General features: G+C 38.1%; 1 protein-coding gene across 3 annotated transcripts in view; it reads left to right on the top strand.

Annotated features, from left to right (window-relative positions):
- Positions 1 to 3,451, top strand: part of wipf1.L (WAS/WASL interacting protein family member 1 L homeolog) — a 37,374-nt gene extending 33,923 nt beyond the window's left edge. For all 3 annotated transcript variants that reach the window (XM_018235927.2, XM_018235928.2, XM_041576251.1), the window contains exons 7-8: positions 896 to 1,009; positions 2,999 to 3,451. In XM_018235927.2, the coding sequence (XP_018091416.1) occupies positions 896 to 1,009; positions 2,999 to 3,054 (170 nt within the window). In that variant the 3' untranslated portion in view covers positions 3,055 to 3,451. The remainder of the gene's footprint in view (positions 1 to 895; positions 1,010 to 2,998) is intronic.
- Positions 3,452 to 11,453: the final 8,002 nt, after the last annotated feature.

Genomic DNA, 11,453 nt, shown 5'->3' with positions numbered 1-11,453 from the left:
GTTATGTCATTGGTTATAATTCATTGCCTTGAGTTTATGCCCCTTTTAATAAGGTATTATCTAGTGATAATTTAAATGTGACATACATTTTTTAAGTGGGTTTTAATGCGATCTTGTGCTTTTGAAGTCTTGAAGCCCATGTTTGTGTTTGTTCTTGAATTCAATGTAGAATGTTTAATAAAATAGTAAGTGGTGTTATTACTTATATCATATATCTGAGGAACAGATCATATTAAAATAATCATGATGTAAATAGAAGTCTGTGGAGCCTTTGAGTGGACCATAAAAAGCCCCTGAGTGCCACATCCAGCCTGTTGATCTCCAGTTGGACCTTAGTGTCCATTTGGACACTTTATGAATTAAAGCATTCATACAACAAAAGATCCTATCTGAAACCCACTGTATAAGGTTTACTTACTCAAGGGTAGAATTAGTTTTCACAAGCACTGGAATTGTCACATGCGCACATGTACGTAACCGTGGAAGTGCCGACCTGGGTGCCCGCACACTGGTGTGCAAGAACCTGAGTGCACTTGCATCTGGTTAAGCAACATACACTCTTTATATTATTACAGGTGTTTAAATCTTTAACACGATCAATAATCAAAATTATTGGAGTGAGAAAGTTTAGAAAAGAAAACAAACCTATTGCAATTTTAAACCAATTCCATGAATATTGGAAATATTAAGTAACAGGTCAATGTCCAGCATGAATTAGAAGCACATAAAAATGTATTAGGGTTACTGTATAGATACAAAAATTGGTGATGATAGTATTCCTGTAAATTGATTTTGTGCATTGCTAAAACATTTCCTTCTGACAGTAGTATTTATGCCAATCATTTAGCAAAATGATGAGTAGTTCTAATATATTATTGTTTTTTTTTTTACATAGATGATTGGGAGAGACGATTCTCCTTCCATCCATTGTCTGATTTACCACCACCAGAGCCTTTTGTGCCATCACATAAAACATACCCCAGTGCCCTTGTTAGAGGAGAAAGCAGAAGTGAGTATACATGTTCTAAAGAATATATTTTTTTGATCACAGATATTTTAGCCTGGAAAGGTGCTATAAGGTGTGCTGGCACAGGTGTCTCCGGAGGACATCATTACACTGGCAACATGAGAATTGGAATGATTTGCAAAGCATCATAAGTATTTAAAGGCTAATGAGTGACACTGTGGCAGAAGCATGCCCAGTTTTATGGTGTCCTCACACTGGCACCATGACAATGGGTATGTTGGAACCATAATGTCACTAAATAGCCTTTAAGTACTCATGCTGCTTTGCAAATCAAGCCAAATTGTATTTATCACCCTGGTGAAATCATGACTACCTGAATCTCTTCTTTATTGACTCTTCAGCCTTCTTCTGATATTGTTTGCTGCCTGTCCTGCCAGTGTCTAATTTTTGGTGTATCATTTATTGGACTGTGTTCTGCCATCCACAGTACCCTGCTTCCTTTATAGTGCTCACTTTCTGATCCAAACAGCCTCTGACATGTAGCGTTAGAAAATGAGCCACACACAAGGCTTAAACTTGGGTGTAACTGACCGGGAATCCAGTGTAGAACTGATCTACAAGTGACACCATTTAATCTTTATACTAAAGATGTATCTGCCATTCGTTTTAGGATTTAGACAATCTAAGAACTTTTTCCAGGTATACATTAACTTAAGTAAACCAAAAGACAGCATATTTTTTTTCAAATAATTCTATGTTGGGGTGAGTTTGTTCTCCAAATAAAGATTAATCCAGAGCCTCTTTGCTTTTTACACCTTTTGTTCCTGGGCACTGTTTATATATATATATATATATATATATATATATATATATATATATATATATATATATATATATATATACTGTATACACATACATACAGCATGTACTTTATAGACATTTATATAGTGCATAGAGACTTTAACCTTAAAATCCACCTTTAAAGGGGACCCGTCACCCAAACAAAATTATTCCAAATCCTATTTTATCATGTTAGTCAAGCAAAATGAACTTTAATTACACTGTATAAATTATTTGAATATTGTTTCCATCAGTCTGGGAACTCATAATTATAGCAACCAGGAAGGAGCCATTTTGTGGACACTGTTATTAAGGCAAGCCTTGCATCATCTCAGAATCTTGTTTGTGCACCAGGGGACAGGGACCCAATGTCCACCCCCATGCACTGGTTACACAATTAAATCATTAAGAGAGCTGGGGGAATGTGGGGAGAGCGGTGACATCTAGGAAGTGCTGAATGGAAAGTGAAAGTAATTGCTTGTCTAGGCATAGAGGCAGGGTAGGCAATATTTGATTGACAGCTGATATTTTTAAATCAGTTTACAACAGCTATGAATGCTTTAATAAAAAAAAGAAATTGGATTTCATGTTTAATTTAAAAAGGACTTTTATTATACAGATTTTTATGTCTGGGTGAGGGGTCCACTTTAAGTTAACGTTTTGTATGTTATAGAATAGTCTATTCTTAGTAATTATTCGACTGGTCTTCATTTTTATTTTTTGAATTATTTTATTTCCTCTTCTGCCTCTATCTACTTTCAAACAGGGGTCACTGACCCTGACAGTCAAATACTATTACACTATGAGGCTACAATATTAATGGTATTGTTACGTTGTATTACTATGTGTTCTCTTTAGGCCTTCTTCTATTCATCTTCTAATCTTTTATTGAAACCACTGCCTTGTTGCTAGGGTAAGTTAGACACTAGCAACCAGATGCTGACTTTCCAAACTGAAGAGCTACCGAACAAAAAGCTGAATTATTCTTTTAGAATATTGCTGTTTACATCATTCTGTGGTGGCATATTTATTACCTGTATTGGGTCAGGTTCAAGAGCATTTTCTGACATCAGATCTCTCCAACCCAGCCATCAGTAGGTGATATATATATGCAGGTAGACTACCACTTTAACCATAATAATGGAAGATACTGTTTTAGGTAACATTATTTTTTTTTTTCTTGATTCTTAGGTGGATCTGTCAGGAAAGAAAGAGGGGCCCCTCCTTTACCTCCCATACCGAGGTGAACTGGCTTTTATCATCCAACAGATACCTGCTTTGGGTTATCTGATATTTTTCAGGTGCTGAATATGTTGGAATCTTATCCTAAAACAGGCATAAACAGCAAGGAACCGTATAGATATTCTGAAGCCACCAATTCAAATGGAACTGCATCAATGAATTGCCATTAATAACAGCCAAAACCCTGCTGTTATTGAGAGCATTAAAAACTATTACAAAGCCAGAAAAAAAGAGTGATATTATGTTTTGGGCCCTATACCTTATCAGGAGATTGCACTGTTTATAACAATTGCCGCATGAAAAAAAGGACCTTCCTCATGTTTTAATACACATGTAAAACATTAAGGTGAAACCAAATTGGTAGTGGCTGAGATTTTATGATATTAAAGGGTTATAAAATAATGTTTATGCTTCATATTTGGGATCTGCAGATACTATGTGTTTTGTTGATAGTGTGCAATGACTTTGCGTTAAAATGCTAGGTGTGACAGGGGTCACATAGTTGTTGTGACAAATTGCAATGACACAAACAGCGCTGAGTTCTATGCTTCTGTTACATTAGGGCCATATCGGTTACTAGAAACATAGCATTGTCAGCTACGCATGGGACTAAAGTGACTGGTTTGTGTCAACTACAATCTATGCACAATTCATACAGAGCTGATTATGAACTGTGTAAAGTGCAGAAAGTACTGGTCAGTGGCACAAGTTACATACAAGTATTACAATCATTCTGCTTCAACAACCTAGAGCGCAGAGACCATCTCAAAAGTAATATTATATACACTGAAATGGTTGTGTGCACAAAATATGTTTGTAACATAAAGGGTGATTTTGAGGAGATTCTCTTCCTAGCAGCTGTAATTTTATCACACTTAACTATACTTTCTTGAAAATATTTTGCGATTTAATTTGTGCTATAGGGTGCTAGAGTTCAGTGTTAGTGCTAAACTCCCCACCAAATTAAATATCTTTGCTGGTATTTTTTTTATTACCATTATTAATGCTCAGTTAAAACATACCAATGTTTTATAAAATAGCTTGAATTTTTTGGGGGTACAAGGCTTTGTATATAACCTGCAGCTCCTAATGTCCTACCATTGCCAAAGAATGTCAGTCGGACTAGTAATTGTAGTCTGACAACATCTGGGGGTACGGTGTCCATCATTGCTCCAAGATAATATAGGATGAAATGTGTTATTGGATTATGTCAGTTAGTAATTTCTAGTGTATTCACTGTGGTTGTACTTAACTTGGAAGCACAATATATGTATGTGATGGAATCTATGTGTATGAAAATATGCACATATGTATATGTGTGTGTATATATATATATATATATATATATATATATATATATATATATATATATGTGTGTGTGTGTGTGTGTGTGTGTGTTTTGTAGCTAGCTAGCATATTCAATAATAGAACATTACAGTGAGTTTCCTGTTCTCCTGCAGTGTGAAGTATGTTCAGAGCTGTTAATGAGCACAGATGTCATGGGATTCTCAAGCTCATTGATCAAATTATGCATTTTTCATTTAAAGTATTGTACGACCTTTGTTTGATTGTAATGACAGCCTGGTTGTTCAGCTAATTAAGAAGTGAAATACTGTCCTTTCTGAGGTCTCAAAACTGACCACTAGTATTATGTTGCTTTGGTGCTGAAATTATTAGATCTGGGTGCCTTGTAAGGACCAAGCTTTGAGCCTTCTCTGAAGTGACAAATCCTGACCTATCTACGACTAGAAAACCAGTGATAAATTAAAGCTGGCAGTACAGTACTTGGTCACTGAACCTACAGATCTTTGTGTAATCCTAACATTTGTTCCCTGGGCCAACCAATGGATTACATGGGGAGCCTTTGCAGAACAGATGCTGTAGAAGAAATCCATGGCCAAATGCAGTCCTTGGCTGATTCTTTTGCCTGGCCTGGGGATACTTAAATAGGTCTCAATTACATATGGAAGTTGATGGTTTTGGTCTTGTCATTTGCAAAATGTCAGTTTGATCAAAGGTGTGAACTTGTTTTCCAAAAAATTATCAAAGATATTATGACACATGTACATCTGCAAGTGCAGTGAGCAAAATGCAATTTCAAACACAATCACAATGAATGCAGCGGATTTTACCAGAATTCAAGTGCCATTGCGGTTGTGAAGGGACGATGTTGTTGATGAAATTGCATGGTAGTCTGGAGGTAGCTCCAGGGTTCCCATGCGTCAATAGGCACAGTGGACTTGTTTCAGAACAGAAGGCAGTAAGGACTGATTGCACTGAGCACAACTATATGGAAGTGCAAAGAGCACATTTTAATGCAAGTACCTTAATGAAAGTGATGCTATGCACAACTGACCATGCAGACTGTAGCTGTTTTTGCAGATGTACATGAGCCCTATTGTTTTTGTTTTCAGGTATGTTAGAGGGTCCAGACACATGTTCTAAAGGACCCTCGTAGTACTGCTCTTGATTACTACATATGTATACATGGGCACCCAACAAATTATTAGCACCGGTGGATCTAGCATGACTGTCTGTGCTTGCAAGAGTATAAATATTTGCACTGAAGATGGCCCTTGTATTAAGAATAAATTCAACTGTCCACTATTGTGAAGATCACACCGTGGCTCTGGTACACCCTGCATCTGATATGTATGGGTGTACTGGTGTTTTAGTCAGGGGATAACTAAATGTCCATATATATATATATATATATATATATATATATATATATATATATATATATATACCCATACCAAACAAAAACACAGCATGCCTGGGTGCAGGTAAAATGTGTACAAAATAGCAAAAAATACCGCACTCAACAGGCTCAGTTAGAGTAACTGATTTTAATAGAAAAACAAAAGAAAGTCCAATGTTTCGATCACATTATGTCTATAGTAGCAGTGGGGATAATAGCTTCTGGGAAGGGACTGTGTCTGTGGGATAGCAGGTATTGTAAGGAGAGATGGTGTCTATAGTAGCAGTGGGGATAATAGTCTCTGGGAAGGGACTGTGACTGTGGGATAGCTGGTATAGTAGGAAGAGATGGTGCCTATAGTAACAGTGGGATAATAGTCTCTAGGAAGGAACTGTAGCTGTGGGATATCAGGTATAGTAGGGACAGATGGTCCATACTATACTGGGAAGTGGGATAACAGGTATAGTAGGGACAGATGGTGCATATAGTAGCAGTGGAGATAATAGCCTCTGGGAAGTGACTGAACTTTACATCATTTAAAGGCTTACAGCTTTTTTAGTCATGTGGTACTGCCTGCAAATTATGATCACTTAATACCCATTGTTGCAGTATTGTTGGTACAACATAACTAATTTAGCTAAAATCAGAGATGATAAGGTAAATAGTTTTTTATTCTGGCTTTCTGTAATTGTTTTTAATTCATTCATGTTACTGCTGCAGATAATTTGCCACTTGGCTCATAAAAATGTTACTTGATGCCAATGATAATAGGGACGTTAAAGGAATAGTTCCGTGTGAACTAAAAACTGTGTAAATAGATAGGCTGTGCAAAATAAAAAATGTTTCTAATATAGTTACAAAAATGTAATGTATAAAGGCTGGAGTGAACAGATGTCTAATAAAACAGCCAAAACCCAACTTCCTGCTTTTCAGCTCTATAACTCTGAGTTAGTCAGCGACTTGAAGGGGGGCCACATGGTACATTTCTGTTCAGTGAGTTTGCAATTGATCCTCCGCATTCAGCTCAGATTCAAAAGCAACAGATACGACCCATGTGGCCCCCCCTCGAGTCTCTGATTGGTTACTGGCTGGTAACCAGTCAGTGTAAACCAAGAGAACTGAAAAGCAGGAAGTAGTGTTCTGACTCACATGTTATACATCAAATCACTCCAGCCTTTATACATTACATGTTTGGCTAACTAACTATATTAGAAACATTTTTTATTTTGCACAGCCTATCTATTTACCCAGTTTTTATTTTTACACTGAACAATTCCTTTAAGATAACAGGGATAGATAGGCCAGTGTTTTTACTTACAGAGAAGGCAGCAACTGTAGCTACTGATCTTCTCTGGCATTGACTGTAAGGGCCATGACACACGGGAAGTTTTGTTGTCCCTGTTAAATCTTCGCTACCGCTGGAGTCAAATCTCCCAAAAAAGACTTTGCCTAGCAGAAGAGTAAGATCACTGCAAGTAAAACCTATTACTGGCTTAACCTGGGAAATAAGAAGTGAATAATAGGTTTTACTTGTGGCAATCTTATTGTTATAATAGGGTAAATCTTTTTCCAGAGATCTGTTGCCCATGGTAGCAAAGATTTAACTGCTAGCAACAAATTTCCCTGTGTGCCATTACCCGACTAATGCCTGTGTAATTCAGCATTGTACTATATTGTTACCATTAATGTTATTGTATATCATGCAGTGTTTTGTGTGGCTTAAAAACTCAAAGTTTGTGGACAATATAAAAAGCTGCACTTCTGTGACATTCCTTCCGATTGTGTTATGTTTATACCATTACATTCAATGAAAGGGAAACTACATTGAACTCTTTTGTGCCTGCACACAGAGTCTGAAAGTGTTCGATCACAATGTACGTTGGTAGAATAGGTTTTGCTTGTGCACCATGGTGGTTTGTGTTGTCGTCAGAAAGGGGTTAAAATAGAAGCCATCCACAATATGCCAACTATAAGCCAACAATATGTAATCAACTTTATAACTTGAACAAATTTCTTTGAAAATAAATGGGATGCAGTTTTAATAACGAACCTATCAACCAATCAGCAGGTAGAATTTAGTAGTCCAAATGCCTAATTGGGGTTACCAGGCCTGGAGCAAACTTTGGACTTTTATTAAATCACCCCCTGTATGTCAGCTTCTAGGGATTATGGTCAGGGCCGGCCTTAGGCCAATTGGACCAATTGGGCCCAATTGGGCCCCGCACCTCTGGGGGGCCCCGCACCACAGGGCAGCACAGATAATATTTCCCTCAGCACATGATGCTGCCTGGCCTGCCCCCAACTTTGAGAGTCCAGCCCATCCCCAAATCCATAGGTCTAGCCTGCCCCCAACTCTCATAGGCCCAGCTTTCCTCCAACCTTGATAGGCCCTGCCTGCCCCCAATCCAACCAAGCCTGCTCCCAAGCTGAATCGGCCCAGCCCCAAACTAATTGGCCCAGTCCACTCTCCTATTTCCTCCCTCTCTCTCTTACCCTGTGTGCCCCTATTATGTTACCTTGTCTGCCCCTTTCCTTTCTATTTTGTGCCTGTATGCCCTTATTTTCCTAAATACTTGGTGTGTCAGTAGCCAGCAACACTTTGTCTAGGGGCCCCGCCAACATGGTCCCAATTGGGCCCCACATTTGATAGGACCAGCCCTGATTATGGTGGCACGAAATATAAGAGTATGGTACCTCATTATGAAAAGAAAATGTACTGATGTTCCCATATTTACCACCTAACACCAGGGCTTTTTAGCAAAGGCTGTCAGGGGGTTCTAGACGTTGAACTACAGTAACATGTAGAGCAGCATAGACTCCCTATCCCTGACCTATACAATTCACAGGAAATATTCATCTTATTTTAATAAATGTAATTGTGTATATATGTGTTGGTGGGGGGGGGGTTTAAAAAAAAGTAATTATACCTTACGATGCCAGCGGAGCTGACAGAGACAGGGTTAATAGACAAATCTATGCATTCTGAAGAACAAGTGCAAATGTTACCAAAGATGTGGAAGATGCAATAATTATCCTATTATCATTTTGTATTTAAATAAATCTTTACAAGCCTTTTGGAAATTCTGAATTGTTTCTTTGTGTTTTATTAATTGAAATACTGACCCAATGAATACTCAGGGGCGTAGACCAAAGCTACAGACCTATGACCACAGACCCTAGCAACCACAGACCCTAGCAACCACGCTGTGATTTTTAAAAGCAGTTTAAATTCAAAACTGGACTGCTGACGAGCAATAAGTTAAACATATTTACAAATCACAAGGATTAAAAAATGAAGACCAGAGGGACTCAATCACTGATCTCACTGTTGCATAAATCCCTAACGTATGCAAAACTGGATCCATCTACACATAGGGTTGCCACCTGGCCAGTATTTTACTGGCCTGGCCAGTAAAAATGATGGTTGATCCCAATGTTATTAATAGGGAAAAATAATAAATATATAGGAAGGCCGGTATTTTTTTACACAACAAGTGGCAACCCTATATACACAGTCCATCTCAAGGTACAGAGTGTAGCGCTTTTACCTGCAAGGCAACCCTGTACTTAATGGTGCTTTATGCAGAGTGAATGCAATGCTGTGTACCTTATGCCCCATATCACTCCTTACTTGCAAATCTGAATAATGTACAAGCTAGGGGGTGTCCAAGAGGAAACCCATATGCTCCCATTACCGCCCCCCCCCCCTTTATGAATATAGTGCTGCAGAATCAACTCCTTGTGCTTGATTCTGGGAGCGCAAAAAGCTGTGCCTTAGGAGAAAAGTGCAAAAGACACCCATTTTTTACACTCATCTCTTGCACTTTGTATTCTGCCCTGCACTTAGTAAATGAGTTGCATTAGACCTGGACACTGTCACTTAGACCAGCATGGACAACAGTACTGGAAATTATGGAACAACTTAAAAGATTAGATTGAATGATCCTAATACACATTTAGCATATTGGATGTTGGCTGATTCGCCAGCTCACAAGGCAGTGGTCTTTGTATTACCGACCATCCAATATTTTTATGGTTTTTCCTTATTAATAACATTGTCACCAAGCAGAATTTTTACTGGCCAGTTGGCAAACCTAGTTTGGCCTTATATGTCAAGGTAATTTCTGAAGTGGGTCATCTTTGAAGTGAACATATAGCGTCAAGAAGGATTAATACTGGCACAACATTATCCACAAACTCAATAATTTCTCCAAGGCATGCTAGTAAGTAAAAAAATATACTTTATTTACATCAATAGTTAAAAAACATGAAAAGTATCCCCTCTAACGCCTGACGCGTTTCATGCTTACCCAGCACCCAGTCATAGGCAGAATCTATCTGTGCTGGGTAAGCATGAAACGCGTCAGGCGTTAGAGGGGATACTTTTCATGTTTTTTAACTATTGATGTAAATAAAGTATATTTTTTTACTTACTAGCATGCCTTGGAGAAATTATTGAGTTTATGGTTTTACCTCTGTTTGGTCACTAGAGGTCTCCGGCATGCATACCAGTAATGTTTACTGTTCCTGCTCCCAATTTGATTCTAATACAACATTATCCACCACAAAAAATAGAAGGAATGTGTCTTTGAAAATAGCTTTTTGCAATTTATGGAGGAGCACACCCTAAACTTGGTTAGCAACTTGCCCGGGTGCTGGTAAACAAGGTAAATAAAGTAACATAGTTACAAAATTTCAAATTTTATTGAAAAAATCCATTGTTTCGAACACCAACTGTGCCCTTTCTCAAGGATAACAAATATATCTTTATAATACACAAAAGCCATGAATATCCTGTAAATTATATCCTTATAAACGGTGAGTTCTGATGTCATCAGTTATAAACGGTGAGTAGTGATGTCATTTCTGTCACATGACTCACTAAAATTTGTGTATTATAATAAATAAAGTACCCCCAGTTGTAAAATATGAGGATATTAGAAGTTACCTCGGAGTTCCATGACCTGTATAAAAACACTCTGCCTTCGGCCTCGTGTTTTTATATGGTCATGAAACTCCTCGGTAACTTATAATATCCTTATATTTTACAAGAGGGGGTACTTTATTCACTATATAATACACAAAAGCTATGAATATCTTGTAAATTATACCCTTATAAACCTTGTGTTTTTATATGGGCATGAAACTCCTCGGTAACTTATAATATCCTTATAATTTACAAAATGGGGTACTTTATTCACTATATATATTAGGGTTGCCACCTGTCCGGTTTTGAACCGGACAGCCCGGTATTTTGAAGGGCTGCCCGGTTCAATGCTTCCTGCCCGGTTTTCCAAATAAGGAAAACCGGGCGGGATTAACTTGATTGACGCCGCGATCGGCCAATCGGCGATCGCGACGTCATAGCTCCGCCCCGTGACCGCCCACTGACGTCACGGGAACGCCCACTGACGTCACGGGAACGCCCACTGACGTCACGGGACCACCCCCTGTCCGGCTGGAGCCACAGGGAAAGGTGGCAACCCTAATATATATATATATATACCTCCCAACATTTTGGAAGTAAAAAGAGGGACAAAAAATTTGCATTTAGCAATTTTTTTGACCCCTCCCCTTTCTGTGGCCACACCCCCTAATTAGCATGTTTGTTTTACAAAATTTGGCAGGTTATCAAAGTTTGAAAATATTTCTATGTATATGTATATATATATATATGTATATATATATGTATATGTATATATA

Source organism: Xenopus laevis, chromosome 9_10L, assembly GCF_017654675.1.
Source record: "Xenopus laevis strain J_2021 chromosome 9_10L, Xenopus_laevis_v10.1, whole genome shotgun sequence".
NCBI classification, from domain to species: Eukaryota; Metazoa; Chordata; class Amphibia; order Anura; family Pipidae; genus Xenopus; species Xenopus laevis.
This window is presented reverse-complemented; position numbering and strand designations above follow the sequence as displayed.